This window comes from Carassius auratus, chromosome 5, assembly GCF_003368295.1.
Source record: "Carassius auratus strain Wakin chromosome 5, ASM336829v1, whole genome shotgun sequence".
Classification (NCBI taxonomy): domain Eukaryota; kingdom Metazoa; phylum Chordata; class Actinopteri; order Cypriniformes; family Cyprinidae; genus Carassius; species Carassius auratus.
The window spans coordinates 13422761-13447606 of record NC_039247.1 but is presented as its reverse complement, the minus strand read 5'-3'; the positions used below and the strand labels follow the sequence as shown (position 1 = coordinate 13447606).

Here is a 24846-nt window from a genome sequence, read left to right as displayed (position 1 = left end):
CACACAGACACTGAAACTGTTTCTGCATCACTGTGACCTGTGACTCGCACACACACACACGCATACACACATTAAGAGCTTGGATATTATACTCAGTGTGTGTGTGTATGTTTAACGGTGTTATCCTGGAGGAGCTCTGGAAGAATTCATATCTTTCATCTCACACTCAGACAAACACAATGTGTGTGTGAGTATGTGTGTGTGTGTGTGTGTGAAAGAGAGAGACAGACTTTGACAGAGAGAGAAGAGACAGAGTAAATATGAGCATTTCTGGCTGCGGTTTCCCCCCTTTACACCCTAAATGTATATACTGTCTACCATAGCAACTGTTACCAGTGTGCCATTGCATTAGGAGCTCAGGTGAAGACTCTTAAAGTTGGTTATGAGTACTGTTATTAATTAAATCAGTACTCTTTTGCTGTTATATTCGTGTTATTAGTATTCAGTTGTTATTTTTTGAAACCTGGTTGTTGCCATCCACACAATAATTTTATTTAACACATATATAATTAATTAAAATGCTCTTGTAAAATGTGTAGTGTTCTGGCTTGTAGTTATTTACCCATTGAGTAATACAGTATAGCACAGCAATACTTGTTTTTCATAATATTTAACAGCTACATATTATTATTATTCGGTATGTAGCAAATTGAACAGTTTCTGTAAAGTTGGTATAATTGTACAATGAATTGTATTTTCTCTCATGTGAATTTGGAGGAAAGAAAACTCTACAGTGGCTCAAGTTGTTTCAGAGCTGAACAGATCTAAGAGATCTTCTGGCACTACAGGAAGACCTGTCCTGTCATACAGATGTCCTCCTGTAAGCCTGATGGGAAACTATCAGATGTCACAAGAAACTCGTATAGTCACAATATTTCAAGTGTATCATCATCAAAACTAAATGAATGCAGAATACACTACATTGCAAACTAAAAATAGTTTTGTTATTCTTTTGCGGGCTCCCCGGTGATTTCCACCCATAACATCAAGGCAATGGGCGAATGGAAATGTTATGACACCCATAAACAGTGAAGTGGAAGAGTTCTTGTGAATTCTGTCTGTTCACATGATGTATCTGCAGATCTTCACAGTTCAGTAGGGAAGTTTAGCTTGACCTCTAACCTCTAGGCTCTTTGAACTGGTGAAAGTAATATGAGCGGAAAACAGCAGTTAAAGACATTGAAGAGGAGAGCAGGAAACAAATCCAGTGAAAGAATGTACTTTTGACTGATTGTGTGATGGAGTGTTAGCATATTCCTCCAAGGCAGACTCTGATAAAAACCTGGTGCATGATTGCCTGTTGACTAAAATCCCAGAAATCCCCTTTGCTATCATTGTGTTTCTATCAGATTAGGATATAAAAGGATTCACATATGTATTTAGATTAGGATTTCTTGCAAGAAATTAACTTTCAGTTGAACTTTTAGCTGTGTTAAATTAAGTAAAGACTTTCTAAAAAACAAATCAGTAAAAGTCAAATTTATCTTTTTTTCTTTTTTGGTGGTAGGTTTTGGTTTAGCTATATTTTAGGACTAATTTGTCCCCAAAAGTGAGCTAAATCTGACATAACTTCAAATTGTAAAAAAAAAAAGAACACATGTATTTTCTCAATCTAAAAATCCAATAAGTTTATCCAGAGTGTGTGTGTGTGTGTGTGTGTATGTGTGTGTGTATGAGAGAATTAATGAGGATTGGGGGGGGGGGGCTCTCTTAGACTCCATTCACTCATTTCTCTCATTCTCAACAAGATGCCCAAGGCTCTGTGTTTTTTGAGTGTGTGAGTTTGTGTGCAGTTGTTATTGTGAGTGGGATATGTGTAAGCTGTCGCGCGCTCTATCTCTCTTTCTCTCTCTCTCGCAGACAAAGAGCCACTTGTAGGAGCTCTGCCTTGAGAGTGGACAATCACATGACCACCACACTCTATACATACACCCGGCATCTCCACGCTGAGTGTGTGTTTGCGTCTCTATAATGAGAGATAGGTGACTACATTTTACACTCGGATATGTTAATACACCAAAAATAAAACATAACTTTCCAGACTTTAAACTTTAAATATAAGGTATGTGTATTGTGTATATGAGCCGCCGTTGTTGATCCATTGTGGAGGTCAGATTGCCAAGATGTGATTACAGCCCCTTCTCAGAATGTAGTCGCTTGTGTGTTAAGAGGTGTCTGTGTCTATGTCCCTCTCTCTCTCTCTCTCTCTCTCTCTCTCTCTCTCTCCCCCTCTTGAATGAGGCTGATTTGCATGGCTGCTGTATTCAGTATTTAATTGGTGCCATTCAGTCCTGGTCTAATCCCGTGTTCACTTGTTTAAAAAGCGAGGAGGCCTCTTATTGAGTGTGTGTGTGTGTGTGTGCATGCAAGCATGTGGGTCTAACTCTGTTTCACACAGTGCACCGAATCTGAAGTGTGTGTGTGTATGTCTGTGTGTCTGTGTGTAGATAATTACATTTACAATTTGAATTAAGACATCTCCCCCACTCTCTAATGTGCTGCTGATTTAATTCACTTTTTAGCAGGAAATGGTGTTTGTTTATTATCTTTGTCGCTCTAGAATTTTGTTATTCTTCTGACTATGTTCCTTGAATATTTAGTTTTAATATATTTATTTTTAATATTTACATTAATTAATCACACAGAGTAAAACACTTAAGAGTACATTTCCTCAATAATAATAATAACTCCTTTACTACAGGAATTGGTTGACTAAATGTTTCCTAATTTGCTGGTGAGATCTTCTCAGAATCAGCCCTGTGTGTTTTAGGGAGTGCACTGCCTGTTATTGAACCTCTTTGAGCTTCCAACACACACACACATTCGTAAACAATCCCTCTCAGGTCCTGCTTCTGAAATTCTCTGTCTGCAGCAGCTGCTGATTTGACAGGAAGTGATGAAGTCTTTTCTTCAGAGTTGAGGAGGTCAGATTCTTCCTCCTCCTCGCTCGCTTTATCTTTCGGTTTCTGATTTGTTCAGTCATAGCCGGCCGTCAGAGGAAGGGCACGAGTTTGACATCTTCATTGATGGGGAAAAAAAAGAGAGGGATAAAAAGAGATCTAGAAACAGAAGTATAAAAGAAAGGAATGGAAAAGAACAGAGAAGAGGCCGCAGACAGAGGAGGCAAATGTCATACAAAGAGTTTAACCCTGCAAAAACTCCTTAAGTCATGCAAATCTCTTATTCTCTAACGCACACACACACAGATTCTCTAGTTCTGCACATCAATGCCTCAGATATCTGCTTTTATGAAGTGCTACAACATTAAAATCGTTCATCTCTGAGCTGGGTATCACCTGATACCTCACAATATGATAAACATTCGTATCTGTGTCATGATTTAATATGTCACTCAGTCCAGATGATCATTATTGTGTCTTGTTAAACTCAGTTTGGTGTCAAGTTCAGTCTTTCTGGCATGGTTCACTACATCTATAATAAAAGAAAGAATATAAAAAGAAAATCTTTTTTCATGGGTTGTTATTTTTTTTATTTTCAATTTACCTGACAGAAAATAAAAATTCCCCCCAAATTTTTCGTATATTTGACAGAAATACAGTAAAAAGAGTAATAATGTAATTTAAAATGTAAAAGTAACATTCTTTGATAAATATACATTTTAAAAAGCATTTATTTGAAACTGAAATCTTTTGTAACATTGTATATGTCTGTCACTGTTGATCAACTTAATGCACCCTTGTTGAATGGAAATATTAATTTCTTTTAGTAAATTACTAAATTGTTTAGTACTTTCTTTTTTTCTGTAAAAAATAAAAATAAAAACGCTGACCTAAAACATTTGCAATTGTGTGTGCAATATAAACTTTACCTATAAATTAAAATATCTCTAGTGTTGGTCGATAACTGATGTGGTACAGATACATTGTGCATCTCCACTGACATGTTAATCGCTTTTCTGAAATTCCTGAATTTACATACCACTTAGTGTTTGCTTTGGTTTGTACTTAATTGACGTTTTTTTTTTTAGTTGTTGATGCATTTCCTTTCTTCTATTTTCAATGAGAGAACTGTAAGCTATCATAACTGCAGTGTGTGTGTGTCCTTGTTTATATGAGTCTATCTGTTCTCATTGTTTCCCTTCTTCTCATTGAGAACATAATTAGATTTCACAATCCTGTACACGCCCCAGACACAGACATATCCCCGTGAACGCACTTACAGCATGTTTTGTAAAATAGACAAAAGTATGTGCCCCAGTAAAAGCTTTTTGTTGTTAATCCATCTGTGAAGATGTTTTATAAGCTCTTATGTGTGTTAAACCAGCGAACAGCCTGCAGCGAGGAGCGTGTGCATGAGAGCAGAAATAACCAGCAGAATTACATTATACAAGAGACAATATTTGAGTTTGATCAGGACCATATATCAGGGAAATGCAAGTTCTCCTGCACTCCACTGATGTGTTTTTTATTTAAAGGCTTTGTATATTTACTTGGCATTATTTAGTATGTGTTCATGTCTTTTTGATTAACGGGTGTGTGTGTCTTTTTGTCTGTTTATATGTTGTTTGTAGATCTAGGGGATTTTCGTGTATGTGTTTATGTCTATGTAGTTTTAGGGCATGTCTGTGTCTGCATGTTTGTATTTGTTCCTTTGAGTGCGGTTAGCAGTAAAATGTGTAAAGGACTGTGTTGCAATCATCTCTCCTTACAGACACATATTGATGTGTGCGCGCAAACTTTCTAAAGTCTGAGAATGAATCATATACTCCCTGACTGTGTGAGGAGTGTGGATCAACACATGAACAATAAATTATAAAACTCCAATAAATTAAACGAGATGCTTCGAATTCCCTGTCCAATAAATCATAGTGAGCAGATACAGCTCCATCTCCGTCCAGCTCATTTCTGACTCTGCTCTTCTGTTGCTCTCTTTCTTTAATATTTGGAAATTGATTCATATTTTGAAATGTGTTATTAAAAGAAAAAAGGAACGGCGATAGTCCCTCTGGAGCATTTTGTGGAGGATCTTGGCAGTCTGGAGGGCTATTTGAACCCTATGTTTTTCCTCTCATGATCGCGGGGTCCACAGAGATGCAGATTCTACCAAGAATCAGCATCAGAGAGGATTGTATAAATGTGTTTGTGATTTATTGTAACTTTGTGTGCTTTGTATTGCAGGTTTGTGTCTGGGAAGGGCTTGGTGATCTACCCGGAAATCGGTGACAAACTGGACATTATCTGCCCCAAAGGGGATATGGGAAGACCGTATGAGTTTTATAAACTCTACCTGGTGAAGAAAGAGCAGGCAGAATCCTGCAGCACCATACTGGACCCCAATGTGCTGGTGAACTGCAACAAACCAGAGAAAGACATCAAATTCACCATCAAGTTCCAGGAGTTCAGTCCAAACTACATGGGACTTGAATTCAAACGCATGGCAAACTATTACATCACCTGTAAGTAACTCCAGCTTTTCTTGTATCTGTCTAACAACTTCTTTTGGGAACACATTTTTCACTATTATAACATATTTGGAAAAATTTCAGTACTTTGAATTGTAAGATTGCAGTATCTACCATAAAGGCCTTTGCACACTGAGCACGATGCGAAAAAGCAAGGCGAATCGCAGACGAACGTTGCTTTCACATCTAATGCGAAACGATTGTTCGCCTTCTGTTCACCTTGTTTTTTCTCCTTGCTGCGAGCTTGGTGGCACGAACAACAATGCAGTTTTCCTTAGATATGTATCTTGATGATTTAACATCATCCGACACGTAAGTAACAGCATTAAATTAAGATACAAGTTTCTACACCAGAAACAATTTAAAATATAAACAATTTATAATTTTTTTTTAATATATAATTAGAAGTACATTTAGCATCAAGTTAGACTTAAAAATGTATGCCATTATTTATATATTTGCTTACCCACTTTAAACTTTATTGGACGGCCCGTGTTTTTGCTTTGCGAAACTGAAAAGCTTCGTCAGACTGATTCGGGAAAATACATTTGTATTTTCAGTGTGCGAATGCTCGAGGTCTATGTGGAAGCATCCATAGAAATCTATTGTCTTATTCCTGTGCGACATTGTATCCGATATTCGTTTTGCTTTTTCGCTCAGTGTGGAAAGGCCTTAAAGCAGTATATAACCTTAAGGTTTTAGGGTTAAATAAATTAAATAAGTTACAAAGAGATCCTGTTGAGGGTACCGCCCCAGTGACAACCTGTTGTACTCCTGAACATACAATTTAACATATTTGATTTACTACTAAATATCCTTAAAGATTTACTATACAAATTAGCGTTAAACTAGTATAGTCAGAAAAAGTTTATTTTTTAAGACAATAGAAGTTCATGAGAAGTTCCATTTAGATAGCTTGCTAAATGTGTGTTTGGGTTAGGTTTTGCCTGTATTATGTGGTCCAAATGTCCCGAAAGAAATTGTAAAACCAGAAATGACTTTAAGGGGAACAGCCAAAGTTCCTCATTGTTTTTTAATTTAAACCACACACTATGTGATGATTTGGGGTATGGTTAAGGAATATAAAACATCATTATCAATAGAAAGTTTGTGTGTGGGTGTGTGTGTGTGTGTGTGAGAGAGAGAGAGAGAGAGAGAGAGAGAGAGAGATGGAAGCCAGTTTTTGCCTTTGAGTAAAAGATTTACCAGGTAATAGGAATAATGCTTAAAATGAGAGATAATGTTTAAAATAATAAAGTCACACTGTAACACAAAGTTGCAATTTGTGGGAAAAGAAGTCGCATTTACGAGAAATAAAGCCACAGTTAAGACAAATAAAGTCAGAAAGGCAGGAAGAGGCTTCCATAGTGATGGTAATATGTTTGTGTAGATCTGTAAATGGCACAGTCAAGCTTTTGTGAAAGAGGTTTTCAGTGAGGGATGATTTTCCAGCCACAAACAGCATGCAACAGTTGTACTGAAGCTCTGATTAATCATTCTTTCAGAATTAAAGATTTCTAACACGTTCAGCATAAATGCATGCTATCGAGACAAAAACAACAGGGGACAGCATGGCTAATAAAAAACACACTCTTATCTGTCTCCTTTTCTCTACGGCTCAGTGTATCCCCTTTACCCCGTTCTCTTTCCCCAAGGATGGTGGGTGGGAGGGAGGGAGGGAGAGACACTTTCAGTCAGGCATGTCTCATTGGTTGTCGTGCCTCACTGAGTTTTTGGTCTCTTGGCCATGATGCCCAGACATGTCCCATAATCCACTTCACCTCTACTGACCCATCACCACAACCACCCCCAGCAAGCAGCAGGGCAGCTATTAGATCCAGTAAAACACTCTCTCACACACACACACACACACACACACACACACACACACACACACATGCACACAGACTCCCTAGCAACCAGTCCCTTTATCTTGCTCTGGTAAACAGGATGAGTCTGGTTAAAATAATTTAGCTGAAATGTGTTTGTGTTCTGGGTTCAGTGGTTTTTGCTGTCTGGTCATCTTGAGTTAATAACACAGCGAGAGACTTTAGAGCCTGACAGTTTCACACACATCCGTTCGCTCCTCAGAAAAGCCTCTTGAGTAGCGTTTCGACAGTGTGCGCTATTGGTATGTCACATTTACATTGGTTACATACAGCGAGTCCCTGGACTGATTGTAGTCTGGCATCAGTACAGATGTGTTTTAATAGAAAACTCCCCTTGTGTGTGTTAAATGTAAGCAAGATGTTTTAACCCAATTCGTCTGTCTCGTCATTACTTGTGGTTAATGTTTATGGCGTGTTTTAATTATTACATTTTTGATATCTTTGTTAGCGCTCTATGCTAATGAAATGTTGTGTGGTTTGATAATGAATAGCTATCATTTCGCTTGTCCTGACTGTGGCTGAGCAGATAACACAGACCCTCTGCCCACCCGCCTTGAGCATGTCTGTCAGGCTTTTTCAGTTGCTACAGTGTCTCTCCAGGTGCTTTTTATCCATCCCCAAGAATCTGCTGTTTCTCCTGTCAATATATTTGCCTCGTTCGGCTTGGTGTTGAGTTTCTTTCTGTCAACCTCTGTGCCTTTCCTGTATCCTCAGTATGTTGATTTCTGTGATGCTGACTGTTTCCTGTTCCTGCTGAGCTCAACACTCACCATGTCGTCGTGCCACCCATGTCGGACCCTAAAATGGCCCCTTAAATCCATTTTTTTTTTTTTGGACAAGCCCTTTATTTCTGTTTTCAGTACCCTCCATTTAATCGCTAATTTCAGTTTACATAATATTAATTCACACTATTTTTCAGGACATGTTGTAGTTCATCTAGAAGGCTGCACACGTCCCAGGATACTCAAGTAGTCCCTACAGAGGTTCAGCACACTGGCTCCAGAGGCCAATCCAGTGACTCAAATCTCCTCGCTCTATTCCTTTATCCGTGTAACTATTTGTCGATTGGTCTCCAGTCTGTCTGCAGAGGTTCTTTGAACCAGGCCGGGTCTGCTCTCCGTCTCTCTGTCTCTGCCTCCCAGACATACTGTACATGTTAACTTCTCCCGTCGAGCTGTGCTGCAACAGTTAGCTCAAGTGCTCCAGACATTATGTGCTGTTCACTGAAAGAATTAATATTAATCAGCATTCTTGATTTGTTTTCCTGTAATTTTTTTTTTACATCTTTTAGACAAAAAATTAATTTATGTGTAGTTATAATGCTTGTTTTCAGAGGATATGTCTTGCATTGATTTTATTTCCCTGGCATTTTTTCAAAATAAATCTAACACGGGTATAAATCTAACCAAATTAGTTTAAACGTAAACCTAAAAAAAAAAAAATCCCTTAACATTTTACAGAAATGCTTCTCAAATATCTAGTATTCTCAAAAATGAAAATGAAATGACTGAAATGTCTGTTACACTAATGTTAATGTATTTTTTGCATTGTAAAAATGGTTTATTAGCATTGTTCTTTGCTGTTTTTTTTTTTTAAATAGTATTTTAGGATTCTTAGACTTGATGTGAAAAAAATTTGATTCACAATTTCCTTTTTGCAACAAGCCAAACCAGTTTTACATATTTTTGTTTCCAGGATGTTTGTATTTCTTTTGGAAAACATCCAAAAGATTTAAAAATATAAAGTTATTATTTTATAGGTTCTTTTTGTAATCAAATTCATTTAGACATAAATACAAAAATATACATGCAGTCCTTTTGACATGTCTGTCATTCATTCGTTAAGTGTGTGTGTTTTTACTGTTTGGGTATTTTTCTATGTCTGGACTGGGGTCAGTTAGTCTGTGCTTGGTCAGATTCTGTGTCTGTTTCTAATTGTGAAGAGAGATTCTGAGAATCCACTGTCTTTTATGACCTGACTTAATTCCAGTATGTGTTCCAGAAAGACATTGGGCTGATCATGTCACTCTTGCGTGCAGTCATGAAGCAGTAGAGGTTTGAAAAGGATCCTGGTTATTGTTTGAGTGCAGGTTTAATTCTGAAACTGTTGGATGAGAGTGATGTGAGCTCTTTTGATTCAGTCACCAGCTTCAGAAGCATTTCTAGAGGATTTCGACATTTTCGCAACTTAGTTGTGTCGGGAAATTTAATTTGACAGTAATCAGCTCTAACCATTGCCTTTTTTTTTTTTTATTGATTTAGAAATCAATCCACCAGCCATTTAATTCATTCATCAAAATGTAAGCCCCGTAAACGCATCTTGCTGAAAGATATCAAATTGTCAAAAAAGATGTGTCTGTGTGTGTATGTGTGTTTGAGAAGTTGATTTGAAAAGCATGACAATGGAAACAGTACCGTCATACAGTCAAGGGAGCGCTAAAAATGATGGAAAGAGAAAAAAGGGAGGAATGGAAAGGGGAAAAAAATAGGGAGCAGTCACAAGATTTTGTGATTATCACTGCATGAAATGCAAGTAATGACCAAATGAGGAGGAGTGTGTGGCTGCTAGAAAGGCTCTAATGGTTTATGCAATGTTTTCAGGATTAAGGGAGTTAAAAAGGGCTAAATTAAGGGTTGTTTAGGGTCAGTTTGTCTTCTGTCGAGTGTGTGTGTGTGTGTGTGTGTGAGCAAGTATGTGTTCGGTTTTATGTGTATTTTTGTGTTAAGGCTGTGTCAGCAACATATGATTCTGATTTCAGACAGTCCAGCTTTAAAGTAATTCAGACCAAACCGCTGCACTAGAATGATGAGTGTGTGTGTGTGTGTGTGTGTGTGTGTGTGTGTGTGTGTGTGGGTCTTTGTGTAACCTCTCACCATAACTGTCTCTCAGGCCACAGCTGAAGTATGAAAATGAGTGGCTTCATTTCACTGTGGTCGCTCTGGGGTGAGAGAGGTCAAATATCACATCGAGATGTGTGTGTATGTGCGTGTTAGACGCCTGATTTAAACTACCACAAAAACTAAGAGCAAAGGGTTGGTTTAAGCCACTTTGTAATGTGAGGAGAATTCAGCTCCAATTGCAAATAGCTATTGAATAGCAATCCAATATTCATTCAGCCTGATATATCTTCAGCTCTCTGAAAGGTTTAACCCACTATTACAAGCAAAAGTATTAAGTATATTTTAAATATAACCTTTTGTAAATATAATTTTATATGGGTCAACTAATGTTTATCACAGTTAAATTGTTTAATTGTATTGTTTTATTTTATGTGTTTTTAGTTATTTTAGTATTTTTGGACTGGCATGAACAAATTTGATAGTGACTAAATTTTTATATGAACAAATATCAAACAGTATGAACAGATAGCATTTAATGATTATAATCTTTAAAATAATCTTTGATTAATTTCTTTCCATTGTTGCAGTGTTGCTTTAAAGCAACAAGGCAAGGCAACTTTATTTATATAAAGTAGCACATTTGTACACAATGGTAATTCAAAGTGCTTTACATAAAAGAAAGTAAAAATCATGAAGAAGAATAATAAACAAGCAATTTAAATACTTTGAAAAATATTTTTTTAAATACTTATTTAAAATGAATTTAAAACATTTAGAAATATAAAATGATTTGACATAAAATACAGTGAATATGGAAAAAACAGTGCAATCAGTTTGGACATCGCACAGTGCTCAATCAGAGCAAACAAGCAAAATGAAAAGTTCTTCAAGTTCTTCCATTTTCTTTTCTTGAGATTCACTTTAAATATATTTTTTAATGCTTTTTTCATTTAATTAAATTACCTTCTTTTTTATTTGTTCCATTTTTTATTATTTATTTATTTATATTTTGCTGAAGACTCCTTTGTAAGCTGCTGGGATGCTTTTAGTCCAATATAGTGGGTTTTTTTTTGTTTTACTTACAATTTTTACAGAACTTCAGGTGCTCGTTTCTAACACTGGGACCTTCTGAAGGATATGCAGAGTGGTGGGTGTTACACGCAGCCAGGAATAGCACAAGGTTTGGCAGACTTTCCATCATTTTACTCTTATCATTAGTTATTCTTGTGTTTGGAATAATAATATCTATCCTGCTTCCTGTGTGAAGAATGCCTTCTCTGAATAGGCATTGCTGACGTGCAACTGTGAGGTCAACTGAATAATGAAATTATGGTGAGCACTTATTGTAAACACTGTTTCTGAATACTTCATACACAAGACTGAGACACACACAGACACACACTGCGAACCTGTTGTGCATTGCAGGCAAACATTGGCTGATTTTTCTGTGTTTGTGGTATATCTGACCTCTTTGGCAAGTACTAGTACAAAAAGACATAGTCAGCTAAACGACTTTTTCTCCCCTTTGAGGCACAAGCGAATAAGAGAGAGAAGGAAATAGACAGAGATAGAATGCATTATAGGACAGGGAGTTCATCTTTCTTTGTCTTATGGGACGTTGAGCACCAGGTGCACCACACCGAGCAAGATTCCTGCTGTGTGTGTGTGTGTGTGTGTGTGTGTGTGTGTGTGTGTGTGTGTGTGTCATTCTGTCTGGCGATCACCGTGTATGGAGGTGGTTGCTGTAGTAATGGTCACTGTTGCTGTAGTGATGCCCATGTGGATGTCCCAGTAGGCAGTGAAGGTCAGTGATGCATGATGGGTCACACTACCCATGGAACTAATGCACATAATGAGTGTTTGTCTTGTGTGTGTGCTAGAGAGACATCAGAACAGAGACTAATTGACGTTTAATCACATTCCCATTGTGCACCGTGTCTGTTTTCTCCCTAACATGCGCAGGTTAAAGTATGGCAAGGGCAAGCAGGTCTGAACGAAACGTGCTCCTGTACATGTTGAATTCTGGGAGATCTGGATCACTGCCGTTGAGAACACACACATACTCTGCTTTGCCCTCGGCTTCATTAATCCCAAAACACTTTATCTAGAAATGCTTTTAATATGGTCTGAATATAATAGGCATAACGGTCTGTGCTGTTGTTTTGAAATGGCCTAATTTGCGAGAACACAGAAAGTTATCTAGGATCAGTAACAGAATGTGCTGGTCATTTTCTTCACTTAAAGGTAATTTGAGAGAATGGGTGGTAGTGTTTACTAAAGAAGGACCACAATTAAGGAGTGAAGAAATAAAGAAAGAAAAAAAGGATGGAAAGAACCTCGAGGAAAAAAAAGGAAGAAAACGAAGAGGAAAGAAACGGGAGAAAGAAAAAGAAAGAAGGGCAAGAAATAACAAAGAAGCAAGAAGGAAGAAAACCAAGAAATACAAAGAAAGAATCAATGGAAGGGGAAAAAAAGAAATAAATAAACGGAAAGGAATAATGAAACAAACAGGAAGAATGGGGAAAAAGAAAACTGAAAGGAGTGAGTGGTTACATGATAGAAGTGTTGAATTCCATCAGTCCAGTGATCCATGTAGAGAGAGAGAGAGAGAGAGAGAGAGAGGAACAGCAGGCTGAGCCTCCTCTTGTTTCATTCCTCCCTTCATCAAACCTCATGAGTTTGTTGTTCATTTTAAAGGATTTCTAATGGAAAAATATAAGCTTTGTTGAAGTAGAACAAACAATCACCCCTAAAACACACGCGGCACCATTATGACAAACACACTCGCTCTGAACCTTGCTGGCAGTGAAGACAAATCTACTTTTTTGGTATTTACATTGAGTTCTGTCTGTCTGTACGTGGATGAAGAATTACAGGGAAGTGGGTATGGCTGGATGATAATTGCATTTTAATTTTCTTTCACAACACACACTCACACATAAACACACACACACACACACACACTCACTTCCATTGAGCTGCTCATCCTGCAGATTTAAAGGTCGCCCTTTATGCGACTGCTGGACCAGTGCAGCGATCTGATTGGATGAGCTTCTGGAAGCAAAAGATCTAATCTAGCTGTGCCTGATCTGATGAGTTGTGTGTGTGTGTGTGTGTGCTGGAGTGACCTGCCACTGGCACTCTGTGTTTTGTCGAATGCATTAGAATAAACACTGACCCAAATCTCACAGACAAACACACATGCTCAAACACAGAATGCAGCTCCATTATACCTCGTTTGTCTGTCTGCCGAAAAGCTGTTTTTGTGATCTTTCTACGACTACAGTGGTCTTTCCCCTGGAGGCTCAGACCGGAGCTGTTGGCTGTTGTGGGGAACTCACTCAGCGAAGCGTCTATTCCTTCTGCTCTTTGTGTCAGTTACTCCTCAGTCAGAGACTCTGCCGACTGAAACGAAAAATGTTGCCGTTGTCAAAAATAGTTGTTTCGAAAGCCTGACTCAGCTGTGGTTGTGAACATTTGAAGTGTGTTCGCTGAGCTTTGGATTTTCTCTTTCTGTGAGTCGTGATGGGACAGCTTCAGCTCAATCAGGACCTGTCATGTTGATTTAACAGCTGCATAATCATATTCGAAAATAAAACCTGAGCCATTCAGCTGAATATTCAACGCTTGCTTTGAAACTGAACTGTTCTTCAGTCCTTGATGTTAGAATCTTTAATATTTGGGGGAAAGGGAATGTTCATAGTATGACTATATTTTCCAAGTCTCTTAAGCTACTGTATTCAATTATTATTACTATTATTATTGTTATTATTATTAATAATATAAATACAATTTCATACAGTGACTTAAGAGACTAGAATAAGGAATTTTCATAGTTGTTTCATAGTAAATTTATTTTTATTTTTATTAGCAACAGTTACAATTCCATACAATGACAAGAGAATAGAAGAAATGGTCATCATTTATTTTAGCACATTCAATTTCTTTAAATTTTTGCTTGTTACTGGTCTTATTTCGCATTATATTATTATTTTAACTTTTAATGTTTAATTAATATGTATTTATATGTGCATTTTTTATTTGTATGTAATTCCTTTGAATAACTTTGAGTTGCTTTTTAATTAAACAGTGTTTAGTATTAAGCAAATATTATTATTTATTATTAAAATAATGAATATTTGTTACTAGTTGTCAGTATCTACAGAACAGGGCAACTGACAGCCATTACATATTTTACCATTTTATACATTATTTACACTAAATTTAATTTCTTACACGTAAATGTACTCAAAATGCCCATTTAATGAGACTATATATTGATATTTTACTGTTGATTTGCATATCACCATTTGTAACATCTTATTGCAAAGCTGTAAGCTGAAAATACTGCCCCCAAAATACTGTAATAATACTGTGTTTTGGTTGTGTTTTTTTATTACAGGGATTGTGTGTGTGTGTTGTGTACAAGTCTAGATGTTTGTGTGTGTTCGTTTGATAAAATATGAGACAGGCATGAGATGGCTCCATGACGGCAAAAGAATGAGTGTACAGCTTCGAACAAACGCTGATACACACACTCCAAAAAAGCACACCCACACTAAATGTCAGTCAATAAAAGATGCTAACTGGGGCAACACTATATTTATTGTGACAAGACTGAATATTTCATTCTTTGTCTCTCTCTCTCTCTCTCTCACACACACACACACACACACACACACACACACACACACACACACACAAATATAGAGGCAGATGGTAAATCCCCAGCCCCTTCACATTTTTCTAATGTGTGTTTACACCTTGTTTTAATTCTAAATCATGTTAATCTCTCAGTGTGGCTATTGGGGATTTGTGTGTTCATGGTATATTCTTTTAGAAATACCTGCTTTGTTCTCTGTAATGATTTTGCTCTTCTTGGAATTCAGTTCAACATGAGTCTGACTAGAAATGAAGAGTCTAATTCCATCCATAAAGCTAATTTCCTCTTTTTTCCCCCTTCTGCACATGGGCAGGAAACTATTAAGACCCAAATGTTCTGACCAGTTAAAATCCAGCAGTGATGTAGTGACAACAGAATGTGGCCGCAAAAATGCTTCATAGCAAATCCAACCTCTTGCTAACAGTACACAGGGTGGGATTACCCTGCCTGTCTGGAATGTGAGTTGTGTTTTAGCCTGGAGTGAGTGTGTGCTGGACTCAGGATGGGGTGTGTGTGTGTGTGTGTGTGTGTGTGTCTGTCTGTAGAGGAGCACCGTGTGATGCTATTCCACGGTTGGCTCGGTGACAGGTTGGCATGGCGCTACCGTAAGGAGACTGGCACTCTGCCTACTGCCATACATCTCAATCTGCATGACATCATAGCAGCTCCTAGCAACCACACACATCACCCCTCCCCCATACACGCCCACAAAGGGCCATTCACAAGTGCAGTGCCCTGCCTTTCTCCATCACTGGAGTCTCTCCTGCGACTCTTTCTGAGCACAGATCCATACCGCCGCTCTAAAGTTTTATAAAGCCAGTACTGCTCAAATCAGTGATAGCTTGAAGAAAGAAAAGACTTTCTTCTTAAAGTGATGGTGATGTTAAAATGGAAAGGAAAACCAGCATTGTGTTTTTGCTGGGCTCCAGAAAAAAAAATAATAATAAAGGTAGCCAAATATTTTTATATATATATATTTAAAAGCCAAATGATCTGTTTGACTGCCAAATTGCTGAATCTGTCATCTTGATGTTGTCATTGAAGTGATCTTTATTGATATAAATGCCAGACTGTTAGTATTAAGAATAGCTGTGTCTATTTGAAAAAAATAATATTGTCAAATATTGTGTTGATAATGGTTCCAATATCTTTAAAACTCTGTTATGAAAAATATTGAATGAATGGTTAATGGTTCATTAAAATCACACTGAACTGGAAACTGATAAACAGTTTAGTGTGGGAGTCAGCTGCAATATCTGTAATGGCTCCGAACGATTCACTGAGAACAAGTGATTCAGATTCAGTCTGCTTACAAGCAAGTTTAAGATCTGTTAGCACTTCGTCATTAAAACCAAACCAGTTTATTAGTCATTCGTTGGCAAAACCAATATCAAAGCTCGCTCAGATGTATGTTTTTGTATGTTTTGACTGACACAAAATGGAATTTCTGACTGATACAAACTATATTTATTTGTCAGAATTTTTTAATTTTTGCATTTTTGACATAGTGCTATGCCTCATGCTTGTATGAAAATGCATTAGTGTACGAAATGGGAACGACCTTTTGTAATTGATTAACAAGACAACAGGAAAAACCCAAATCTTGTGTTTGACATTTCTAGAGAAAATGTCAAATTAAAATGTCAAATCTAGTAGGGACTCATCGTGTGATGGCCAGGAACGCGTGTGTTTTTGTGAATAAGTATATTTTCTCATCTTACCTGTTCTATAGTTCCTCATTAGTGCTTACACATACACACATGCACTGTCAGCACTTCTCACTCACACCTCTTAATGAGCACGAACTAATGGAAACTAATTATGTGTATGTGTGTGTGTGTGTGTGTGTGTGTGTGTGAACTTGTGTGAGTGTAATTGGGGGTTAAATTGAATGAAGGTGGATCACCCGCTGTGACAATATTGGTTTATTTAACTACATAATGGGAGTGTGTGTTTGTGTGTTTTTTTTATATGTATACTAATATGTGTGTGCATCTCCTTTTCAGAGCAAACTCATTTCTCACACTTATGTCCTAGCAGAAATGCAACATGGCCCTTAGTATATTGTGGCATATTTTTAGGTCTGTCTGTGTCTCTGATCACTCAAACTCAAACAGGGATTGTTCTGCAGGAAACATTAAGGCTCCCGGGCCTACTCAGGAAAACATACGCATGGCTTTTCTAATAACATGGTGGTGTGTGTGTGTGTGTGTGTGTATTCCCATGGGATCAGATTCTTATCTTAGGGACTAGTAACAGGAGAATACACTGGAGCTTTTTTTCATCTTGTCCATATTCTGAGACACACACAAACGTTAGTTTGTTTTTGGATGTTTCTAAGGTAATATTAGGTTGCAATTTCTCATTTAAGAGCATTTCCTTAGCCAAAGGCTGTGTGTATACGTGTGTTTGAATGTGCTTGTGTTTTGCGTGTGTGATTTATAGAGGTAAATTAGGGTTTCCTTTTCCTGCTTTGGTTTACAGCAAGAATTCCAATTAAAAGTCCTATAAATCTAAACCTAATTCGCCATGACAATCACAAAATCCCTCTCTTCTCTCTCTCTCTCTCTTTCTCTCTCTCTAGCAACTTCTAATGGAACACAGGAAGGGTTGGAAAACAGAGAAGGTGGGGTTTGTAGCACGAGATCCATGAAGATCATCATGAAAGTGGGCCAAGGTGAGTTAAACACACACACACACACACACACACACACTCCTTCTTTATCTTCAGCATGTCCAAAGGTAAAGTCATTTAAGCCCAATTTGGTGGATGATTAAGTCATCTGACTCATTAACTGCCACTTAGATTGCAGTTAAACATTATCCAAGTTGGCATTACTTCATATAGTTCACACAATTCATTTACATTTACACAGAATGCACATTGATTTAGTACTCTGACTCATAAGCAGAGACAGGAAGTTAGACATAAAAGGATGCTGACACCAAAATCTAAACTAATACGTTCAAACATATGCTGAACCGAAATTCATTTCCTTGAATGTTTTTTGTTCCTAATTTGTTATGCATGTGATTGTATGTTTCAGATCCAAATGCACCAGATCCAGATTTAACGGACCTCCCAGACCGGGACCGGGACAATGAGATCAAGGACCCCACAACCAGCCCTTCCCGCGAGATTGACCGAGACCGAGACCGAAACAGAGACACAGATGGGAATGGATCCATAATGCCTGGCAAAGGTGAAAACACAAATCATCTGTTTAAACCAGCTTGTTTGGGATGATGATAGCGTTTTCCTGTAAATGACATTGCATATTTACAGGACAAACTGATCTCAATTCAGCAGCGAGGATCTACTACAGTAAATTTTACTAAGAAAGCCAGCATATGAAATGCAGCAATGCAGAGCTACTGCCTCCCTCAGGCAGCTGTGTGTGTTCAAGAGAGAGACAGGAGTTAATGTAGCATGTCTTTATCACGTCCTAGCAGCCATTAACCTACGGGAGGTCTAAACTTCATTAGGAGAGAAACAGAGAGACAGAATCATTAAGAAAGAACAGAGCGACTCGTGCTGCATCTCCGCAGATTCTTCTGCTCGGAGAGGAGACATTAGACTCGGAAATAAGTGCTATCACATCTTCTCAAAACCGGCTAGTCAGTGGGTTATATGAGCGACTAGTCAACTAATTGGTATAATTAATCTAGGTTCGGCATCACCTGATTCCATTTGGACATTCTTCAAATATTTTGTCTACTTAAACCCTGCCACTTTCTTACAATCGACCTCAAGCTGATGTTCAGATCTGCCTCCATTCAATCAATAATTGGTGGATAAAACCAATCCCCCTCCAATATTTTTATTTTTTTATTTTTACTTGGATGTAAACCACAATATGGAAGAGTATTTGTTGCAATTTGTTGAAATATATGTATCAAAAGTAAAATTTTGAAATTTGAACTACACTACCGTTCCAGAGTTTGGGGTCACCAAGATCTCTTTAAAAAAAAAAAATGTTTTCACAACTGTTTTCAACATGGATGATTGCAAGAAATGTTTCTTGGGAACCAAATTAGTATATTAGCATGATTTCTGAGGGATCATATGACACTAAAGACTGGATAAATGTCTGCTGAAAATTCAGTTTTGCCATCACAGGAATTAATTACATTTTTTTTATAGGTTTTGATGAGAATAAGTAATTGATGAGCATAAGAAACTTCTTTCAAAACCATTAAAAAACTAATCTTGCCGACCCCTAAACTTTTGAATGGTAGTGAAAATAGTCAACCTCAATTATAATCAACTATTGGATGACTAGTTGACCATCATGACCCAGCCCTACTATTAAACGACAAATGCTGCTTTATTTTAGTGTGTACCATTGAAATACACAACAACAACTTTGCATTGCTTACACTGCTGGAAGTATTGTTCATTGCTGGACTACTGTTTGAAAGGGTAATTCCAATCTGGGTGTACGTTGTTTAGCTTCCTACTGCCGTTAAATTTACTTGACAACATGGATTTTATTGTCAAGCAAAAATGTGTATTCATAATGCCTATTTAGCTGCAGGAGTCATTGGTAGTTAGTTATTTCAGCTGGCAGTGCAACAATAAATACAGCAGATGTTTTATTTACTTAAAAAGTAGCTCAGTGCCAACGCTAACAAACTCAGAGGCTTGTTTCTACAGCCATTGTCAGTTATCTTTGCCTCAGACAACAGCGAGTGACTCTAAACACTGATAATGAGAGCATGTGTTGCTAACCTCATTCTTACTGATAGAAAAGAAAAACGAGTGTGCGTCGCTCTTAATGTTGTCCTTTTTTTCTTTTCAGACACAATAAACCAAAATAACAGTCCCGGTTCGGTGGAAGGTATTTTCGGCTCTAAACCGGCTCTCTTTGCTGCCATCGGAGCCGGCTGTGTCATCTTCCTTCTCATCATCATCATCCTCATCGTCTTGCTCCTCAAGCTTCGCAAGAGAACCCGCAAACACTCGCAGCCCAGGGGCGGAACCGGCCTGTCACTCAGCACTCTGGCCACACCCAAAGGAGCCGCCCAGGCCGGCTCGGAACCGAGTGACATCATCATCCCCCTGCGGACATCAGACAATAACTACTGTCCACACTATGAAAAAGTGAGTGGAGACTATGGGCACCCGGTCTACATAGTGCAGGAAATGCCGCAACAGAGCCCCGCCAATATCTACTACAAAGTCTGAGAGAACAAGAGCGAGGCAACCGCAATAAGAACTCATTTTTGTAAGGTATCCTGAATCGTTTTTTTCATTACCTAACCCCGTCTGCGAGAGGATGGAGAGGGAGAAGTGGAAAAGAGGAATGAAAAAGACTATGTGGATGATATTCCTCTCAGATTTCCTTCCCTCCGTCCCTTTTCCGAACACTACACTGTGTGTATGTGTGTATGCCTGTCGCTCTTGATGTGTGTGAAACGGCAGAAAACTTCTCCAATCTGCGTGGCACTCAGGCACGGACTTCACTGCTGAAGAACAGCCGACAACCAATCACAGAGGGACGCTAGAGTGACATCACAAAGCAGGAAGCTCTCATTAGTGTTTTTTTTGTACCATTACGACTCTTCGCTTAGTTTTTTTCTCTGTTTTTCATCCATCACAGTGTTTCGTTTTTATCAGCATCAACTTGATTCTTGCAGCTTTCGCAGTGTCTCGCTCAAAGAAAATGTCTTAAACACTGTTACGAACGCCGCTCTCTTCCTCACACACTCAATATGTCTTCTCATTTCCTTGCGTCTCTCAAGACACTCATTCATTTTACATGCTATAGAGGCAATAGAACAAAAACACACACACACACACACACGCATACACACACACTGTGCTGTTGACAGGTCAGTAACAGACAGCTTCTCGTTGGAAAAGCCAGTGAGTGTAATAGGGAATTTAATATGTAAACACCAGTGTCAGACCTTCCAGAAATCCCAGTCGGCTTTTCGTTCCTTTGAGAATTATTTCAGTTGAAATTCTCTCTCCTCTCAGCAGAGCACACATAGTTATTTGTTATCTGTTGTCAGTGATGTGGGAAGTGCTGATTGTATCTTGTCATTTTTTTTTTTTTCTTATTCTATCTCCCAAAGGTTTGTAGGTCAAAAACATCTTTAGGGATCTGCCTCTACACCATGAGCCTATGACCTCTTTTCAGTCACAAACATGCTAACATGTATCTTTGCATAATTTTGTCCACTAACATTTTTTTTTTTTTTTTTTTTTTTCTGTTTGGATGTAGACATGGACTCTAACAGTATGACCTTTTGTGTATGTGTCCCACGCAGAAGCCAAAAATCCATCAACATACAGAACACATGAAGTTATGCCTTCACCTCTCCCTCCTCTCAGATATGCACATCAATTATCCCTGTTTCCAAACAAACACGAGCAAAAAAAAGAAAAAAAACCTCCATGAATCAAGAGAATCAAAACAAGCTCACCATATCATCCTGGAAAATCTAGTGCTAGATCTATTTTTATATGGCCTGCACAGAAAATGATAAACAGCAAACAGTGGCAGCAGGTGTGTTTACGCCTATGCTAATTTAAAATTAGCAGCATTGCATCTGGCCTCCAGCGCAGCCAATCAGAGGAAGCCCAATATTTCTCTGTAGATTTCTCATAAAATAGATTTTTAAATAATATTTCGATTAGGGTTTACTGCTGTTTTTTTTTTTTTTTTGTTTGTTGTTGTTGTTTCTTCTTAATTTAGTTTCTAAGGCCCGAGATTATGTAAATAATGTATGTTGGAAAAAAATGTTGAATATAAAAGTTCCATTTTATGAGAGACCCTGCTAATGAAAATATAATTAGGATTTTTGAAAATGCAAGAGCTTTTGTAAATACAATTTTTTTTTTTTTTTGGAAAAAGACATTTTGTAAGAGAACCTTTCTCATGGTTCTCTCTTTTTAGTTGGCTTTTGATTAAGGAGACTTAGAGGTCCCTGTACAACGGGTTTTAAAAGGTCAGCCTGAAGCAGCAAAAAGACTTACAAGTCCCTTCACATACACACACACACACACTGATACACACACTGTCCTCCCTATTTCACAAGGGGATGGTGGTATTTTTGTCTTGTTTTATTTATTTTTTTGTGTAGTTTTTTTCTTTCATTTTTACAAATGCTGTGATGGAACCAGGTCAGATATTCCATGCCATGGTTCATGGAGGAGGAAAAGAGGAGAGAGAGAATTATTACTCAAGAAATGCCTAAACACACACACACAATTACTAACTGACCCACCAGTCATTCTTATAGCACACAATATACATGCATATATATATATAAACACCATAAGATACAGGGCAAGCACCAGCAAACTACTTCACCAAAACTAAACCAGCAACAGCCTGTGTAACTAAACTGAATATTTATGTACGTTTGATTGAGCTGTTCATGGCAGTTCAGTTCTTTAGGATTGACATTAGAAGAGCACTTTTTGAAATTCATGGATTTGTTTTTACCCATAGAAAGGCACATAGGTGCACCAGTCAGCTTATTATTAAAGTGGATCAGTCGCGGTATCACACTGCAAAGAAATCATTGTAAGAACAGTCATTTTGTCTTGTTTTCCAGTACAGATATCCTGACAAAAACAAAGTTTATTTTAAAAGCTACATTGTTTTATATAGTCTTTGTTTCAGATACATCCAACGGATTTTGGTGAGCTTTATGCTTACCGAAACAACTGAATTCAGTCCTAAATATTTTGATATTTTACTGGAAAAGCATCGTTTAATGTATGAGTGCTGCTGTAGTGGGATCTTAGTCTTTTGCTGCAGGCTTTTTGCAGCTTAGCTTACACATTTGGTTCACTGTACTCTTAACAGCTGTAAGGCATACCCTCCTTTTGACGTTTGTCTGTACCCTAACAATAAGGTGAAAAAAAAACTCAGAAAAAAAAAAACCAGTCAGCCGTCTTGTTTATCAGATTGGGCTTGAGGCTTTGATTCCTCTCTAATGCTGCGGTCAGACACCTGTGATGTTGTGTGGATCTCACTGACATCTGTTAATAACATTTCTCCCAGTGAGGTTGACTTATTTAATGAGAACTTACTTAAACCTAGCATTCATGTGAACACACACACATACACACACTCCCCCTCAGGCAAAGAGACAGATTGGTGGTGACTTTTGACCCTGTAAGGATTATCACAATATTATGAAAGAGACAAATCTAATGAGAAAACCTTCTCCATGGCCTAGATCCATCCCATCACACAAACTTCATCCACTCTTTCACAAAATGTACTTGTTCATAGAGCGGGTCAGTGCAGTGCTGAGGCCTTGGGCCAACCGCGACTCCCACAAAAAAAGCTTGTGCTGAACAACGTTTCCTCCTGCTGTTGCTGATTTTTTTTAAAAAATATTACTATTATTCAGTGAACTACATTATTATTGCTATAATTTTCTTTTACTACGATTTTGTTGCAGATTTCAGTATTATTGATTTAAGTCTTGATGTATGTGTTGGCAGCGCTGATGCCCCTGTGGCGACAGCGGTTCTTTGTTTTGGTAGAATTCACACAGTGTCCTCAGAGTTCCCCGATATATGACACTAAAGCCAAGTCTCAGCCCTCAGAAAGCATTTTAAAAGGATAAATAAAGTTTTTTCCTATGGAAGCTGCTCGTCTCGTGTTTTTGACTGCTCGTCTGTTTGAAAGTCACAATGAGAGAATGAATGTGTGTGTTTGCAGCAGTCGCTTTCTGTCCAATGTACTCATGTTATATGTCAGCTGTGCTGCTGTTTCAAACACAACAAGATGTCTCAGCGAGTGACGCTCTCTGTGTCACAAATATTTCATAATGTCTCTGGGTATCTGTCCCCGGCCACTCAAGACTCGCACACAAACAGTCTTGTTTGACTCTAGTGCATTAAAGTTTCAGTGGTCAGAAAGCATTCTGTCTCATATTTATCGGCATTTGTGGAAAATGTCTGTCTTCTCTGGTCTGTTAGTTTGATCTAGATTAGCATAATGCTATATATATATATATATATATATATAAAAAAACATTTGAACCATGCAATTTTATATTTGTTAGATTTGTTGGTAACTAATAGTCTTAACAAAAGCAAAACTACATTTTCTGAATCAACGTGACAGTTAACCTTGCTTCTACAAGTCCTTAAACTCTCTTAATGTTCCTCGTGCAATGCTGTATCAGGTGAGCTACAGATTAAGTTCACTACTTCAGAAAAGACTGTATATATAAAAAAAAAATTATAGACAAACTTGGAACCATCCGCATAAAATAAATCTTTATAAATCAATAATCTACCCTGAAATAATCATTTGTGTGAAAGGGAATTACAGTTTATTATTATTATTATTATTATTATTATTGCCCTTTAAGCATTAATGGCAGCTGGAAAAGGCAGTGTAATATGTATAAATAAGTTTTGAAAAAATGTAGGTAGAGACATATTTCCAATGAGCCTTTTGAACTACAATTGCAGGCTCACCATACAGTTATTCTGACTATAAGGGTGGGGTCAAGTAATTCTTACAGATGTAATGAAACTAGTTCATTAACAGAAATATAATTGTATTTAGGAATTACATATAATTTACTTTATTAATATATATGAAATTAAAGTTTTGATTGTGCGAGATAGCAAAACAATGAGACTTGGAGAGTATTAGACAAGTCATGTGACAGGTGATCAATCTGCACAAGAGTGAAATTAGATTTACTGCCCACTCATCCCTAGTGCATTCTGGGTTAATGCGGTGGGCCCTGCAAGCTTCTATCTGCTACTATTACAGCCCCCAGACAGAGGGAGAGAGAGATTCAACAGAGGCGGGAGTTCAGTGGGTGAAGTTAGACATCAGTGCAAAGACTTGAGACCATATACATAATTCTGTGAAAGATTGATTTAATTTGATCATCTGTTTGATGATGCAGCACTAAATGGAAGAGAGCAATCAAGCCTGAGATCTCTCATCTGGTCAGTAATGCAATCAGACGTGAACACTGAACTGCTCCCTGCAGCTGCCATCAGATCACACATGATTATTATCCTCCTGTTTCCAGACA

At 37.8% G+C, this 24846-nt stretch overlaps 1 protein-coding gene across 1 annotated transcript in view; it reads left to right on the top strand.

Annotated features, from left to right (window-relative positions):
* Positions 1 to 23430, top strand: part of LOC113076315 (ephrin-B1-like) — a 32466-nt gene extending 9036 nt beyond the window's left edge. The window contains exons 2-5 of the mRNA XM_026248955.1: positions 5139 to 5416; positions 17399 to 17491; positions 17862 to 18017; positions 19617 to 23430. Of these exons, the coding sequence (XP_026104740.1) occupies positions 5139 to 5416; positions 17399 to 17491; positions 17862 to 18017; positions 19617 to 20002 (913 nt within the window). The 3' untranslated portion in view covers positions 20003 to 23430. The remainder of the gene's footprint in view (positions 1 to 5138; positions 5417 to 17398; positions 17492 to 17861; positions 18018 to 19616) is intronic.
* Positions 23431 to 24846: the final 1416 nt, after the last annotated feature.